This window comes from Mesitornis unicolor, unplaced genomic scaffold, assembly GCF_000695765.1.
Source record: "Mesitornis unicolor isolate BGI_N332 unplaced genomic scaffold, ASM69576v1 scaffold31078, whole genome shotgun sequence".
In the NCBI taxonomy this organism is placed as follows: domain Eukaryota; kingdom Metazoa; phylum Chordata; class Aves; order Mesitornithiformes; family Mesitornithidae; genus Mesitornis; species Mesitornis unicolor.
The window spans coordinates 7,486-10,845 of record NW_010201691.1 but is presented as its reverse complement, the minus strand read 5'-3'; the positions used below and the strand labels follow the sequence as shown (position 1 = coordinate 10,845).

The 3,360-nt window shown below is 41.8% G+C and overlaps 1 protein-coding gene across 1 annotated transcript in view; it reads left to right on the top strand.

Annotated features, from left to right (window-relative positions):
* The window catches only part of GDAP2 (ganglioside induced differentiation associated protein 2), a 19,374-nt gene extending 17,231 nt beyond the window's left edge, over positions 1 to 2,143 (top strand). Inside the window, exons 12-13 of the mRNA XM_010190183.1 lie at positions 805 to 948; positions 1,875 to 2,143. Of these exons, the coding sequence (XP_010188485.1) occupies positions 805 to 948; positions 1,875 to 1,922 (192 nt within the window). The 3' untranslated portion in view covers positions 1,923 to 2,143. The remainder of the gene's footprint in view (positions 1 to 804; positions 949 to 1,874) is intronic.
* The last annotated feature ends 1,217 nt before the right edge of the window (positions 2,144 to 3,360 follow it).

Sequence of the window (3,360 nt, the reverse complement as noted above, 5' to 3'; positions counted from 1 at the left end):
GTTCAGCAGTTATCCTAAAACACAGAGTAACTAAAGTGGGGTGTGTCACTGCACAACCCATTTTGGACACTAATCCTGCCTTTATTCATGCTTCAATGTGAGTATTCTTGTTATGTGTGAAGAACTTGGTTCTCTTGTATCGAGTGTCTTACTGGCCTTGACAAAACAAAATTCCTTATCCTGCTTACCCCCAAAAGAGGGAGGTGTGAATACTTCAAGTAAAATCTTGAAGAATAAGTTAATAAGGCCTATTTTCATAGAGTAAGTTGATAAGGCTTTGATAAGAAATATGGTATGACAGGACACACTCACTCAGTGAGCCAGCCCAAAGCAGAGAGGAGACTTTTTTTCAGGACCTTTGAACAGCTGAAAGTCTGTTTCTCTCCCTCAAATTGCCTTTTCTGTGAAAACTTGAAGGCAGAGGGTTGAAAATGCTTCTGTTAGGTATAGAGTCAAATAGGTCCTATTCTGAGCTGGCTAAACTGGAAGTGAAATGTGTCACTTCACAGGTGGGTTTTTGAAGACAAATAGCAAAACAGTTGTCACTCTTGTGCCATAGAAAGGGACCTTAAGCTGGCATCTGGGGAGGAGCAAGTGTGGAGTCTGGAAACACTAGCTTGAAAGCTTTCAAGACAGTGTTTGCAAGCAGTCAGTGATGTGTACTTCCTGACCTTGTTGTGTTATTGCCACGGTGTTAGTGTTGCAAATTTAACTCAAGTCTGTGTAACTATGGAGTATTGTGTTGAACTTGAAGGTTTTGAAACAGGACCACCTTGAGTTGTTTTTGTTGGGGTTTATTTTCAGGTCTCAGCATGGTTTTTCACAACCTTCACAGTCTCAGGGCTAAAGGACAAAATCCACTATGTGGAAAGCCTTCAGCAGTTGTTCACAGCCATACCCCCAGAACAGATTGATCTCCCCCCTTTCGTCCTCGAGTATGATGCCAGGGTAAGTGATTGCATGTGGCCAGTGTCAGTCTTTGCTCCTAAGTGTAGTTCTTGTGCATCTCCCATTCTGCTCTGCAAGAGCTTTAAAGGGGCTTATTTCCACATCTTAAGAATGAGGAGAAGAAAGGCAAGGTTGCTGAAGAGTCTAGTTGTTCTTCTCTGAGTAACTATTTTCTTTATTATTATTTTTTTCTGTATCAGTCCAAGTAGAGGGCTTGGCTAAGAAACAAACTCCTTTCCCATAGAGTGGTCTCCTATGTGCATAAGACTGCCTTTCTTCAGCTGAGAACTGTAATTTAACACACTAAGAGCCTGTGGACAAGATAAAATTTGTGGTTTATATCAGCTATATACCTTACGCTGACGGCAAAAAAAAAGCTATCTGTGTTTCATCTTCCCTGTCCTACGTATCAATAAGCACACAGGAAGGGAGTGATGGGAGGGGGAGGGGGAGCAAGGAAACAGCAGTGGGGAAAAATGGAACCATCGCAGGGTGCCTTGCCTTTGTGTTGGTTCCTCTTCCCTTCTCCATCCCAGATCTCTACCAAAATAGTGGAAAGAATGGCCAAATCATTCTGTAGAGGAAGTGCTGTAAATACAAAGTAGCAGCCAGAGCCCTGTGTCTGCATAGGCAACTTTGACCCCAGTCACTGGCTGTGCTACCATTTGTGGCTTCCTTGCATCACAGCTTTGGCTCAATGCCAGAAGTTTAACCTGCACCTCTTGTTTTAAACTGAGGCAAAACTGAGGCCTGTTTTTGTTTGGTTACCAGCACAGTCCTCTGCTGGGTGAATTGTGGCAGTCACTATACACGTGGAAGATGAAGCCAGGAGTACCTGTTTATTTCTGCCTCTGGGTCAGTATCCATTGCACCAAGATGTATTAGAGAAAACTTTTGTTCAACTGCTCATTCTGTTCTCATTGCAGGAAAATGGGCCTTACTATTCTTCTTATCCTCCATCCCCTGACTTGTGATCTGCAGTCCTGTGATGCTGCTGGTTTCCCATGGATCCAATGACCTGATGCCTGCCAAAACCTGTGCAGTTGCCCATGTACAGAATTCAGAGAGAGGGTTTTCCTCCCCCAGCTCTGGTATTTTTTTACTGATTAGATATTTTCAAGCACTCAAGCAATCGGAGAACTTTATGCCACTGTGAACTGTGCAACTATTTCAAATTTATTTATCCAATGGAAAAGTTGATTTAAAGATCACTAGGTGCATTTTATTTTGTTCTTTTTGAAGCTTACGTTTATTTCTGAACAGACTTTTCTGGGAAATCATCAAAAACACTTGAACATGTTTTTAGCTATTATCATTTTCCAGCTTCGTTTGTAATACCCATTTCTGACTGGCCTGTCCAAATACTGTGCAGTACCAGCCTGACACGTTGCTATCATATGGTCTCTGTGTTTCACATCTGATTATTTTCCCTTTGTGTTAGTGTTGATTACTTTGGTCTTAACCCAGCAAAAGTATCTGGAATTGGGAATGCCATGTTGGCAGGCTGAACAAAGCACTACAGCCAAGCCAAGATTACTTCAAGACTTAGTACCGTAAATGCTAGGTGAGCAAGGAGCCTTGATAAAGTCCCTGTCAGTTTTCATTGGATGATGTGACATGTCAGGATGCTGCTACCTTCCCAGTAAGAATAAAATTGAAAAGCAGTTGCGGTTTCTTTTCTCTAACTGTAGTTGTTTATGTTCTCCTTTGGCATGGCCAGATGTCTGTCTGATAAACAAATGCCATCTGCCTGAACTATGCACGGAGGGGAGAGGGAAATGATGACTCCAACCCCAACCTCTGCTGGCAGAGATTGTTTCTTAGAGATATCAGTGTCCCTTTTATTTCCTGTTACACTGACACGCACTGATTTTGAAAGACATGATACGTGTAAGAGAGCTCAGCTACAGGATACTTAGAGAACTAGAGGTAAAAAGCTTTTCAGCCTGCCTAAGAGGAGGGAGAAGGTTGTCTTGTAAAACATAATCGGGAATGGCAGTCTAAAATACAGAAGGATGGAATCCCTGGTAGGAAGAATGTCACAACAGTACTGAGTATGAAAATGATAGTACAGTTTTCATGTTTTCATTCTAGCTGCTTTCATGCTGTGACACGGATCTGCTACTCTCTTTACCAACATTCAGTTTTCCTTGTTCTGCTACTTCTGCAAAAACTACCTTTTTTAAGCATAAGCAGATGTTGTCATGAGATACCTTAGAAGGTGGTTATTCATGCCTATTGAGTTGAAAGAGATACCTATTTCCGGTCTTCTTTAAAGATACTGTAAATCATTGGGATAAACGGGAAAAAAAATCCTTCCTTGGTTTTGGTCATCAAATCACATCTCACAATTTGTGTTTGCAGTCTGAAAGTTAGGGCTTTTGTAAGTTAGGAGTCCAAAGATGGGCCATA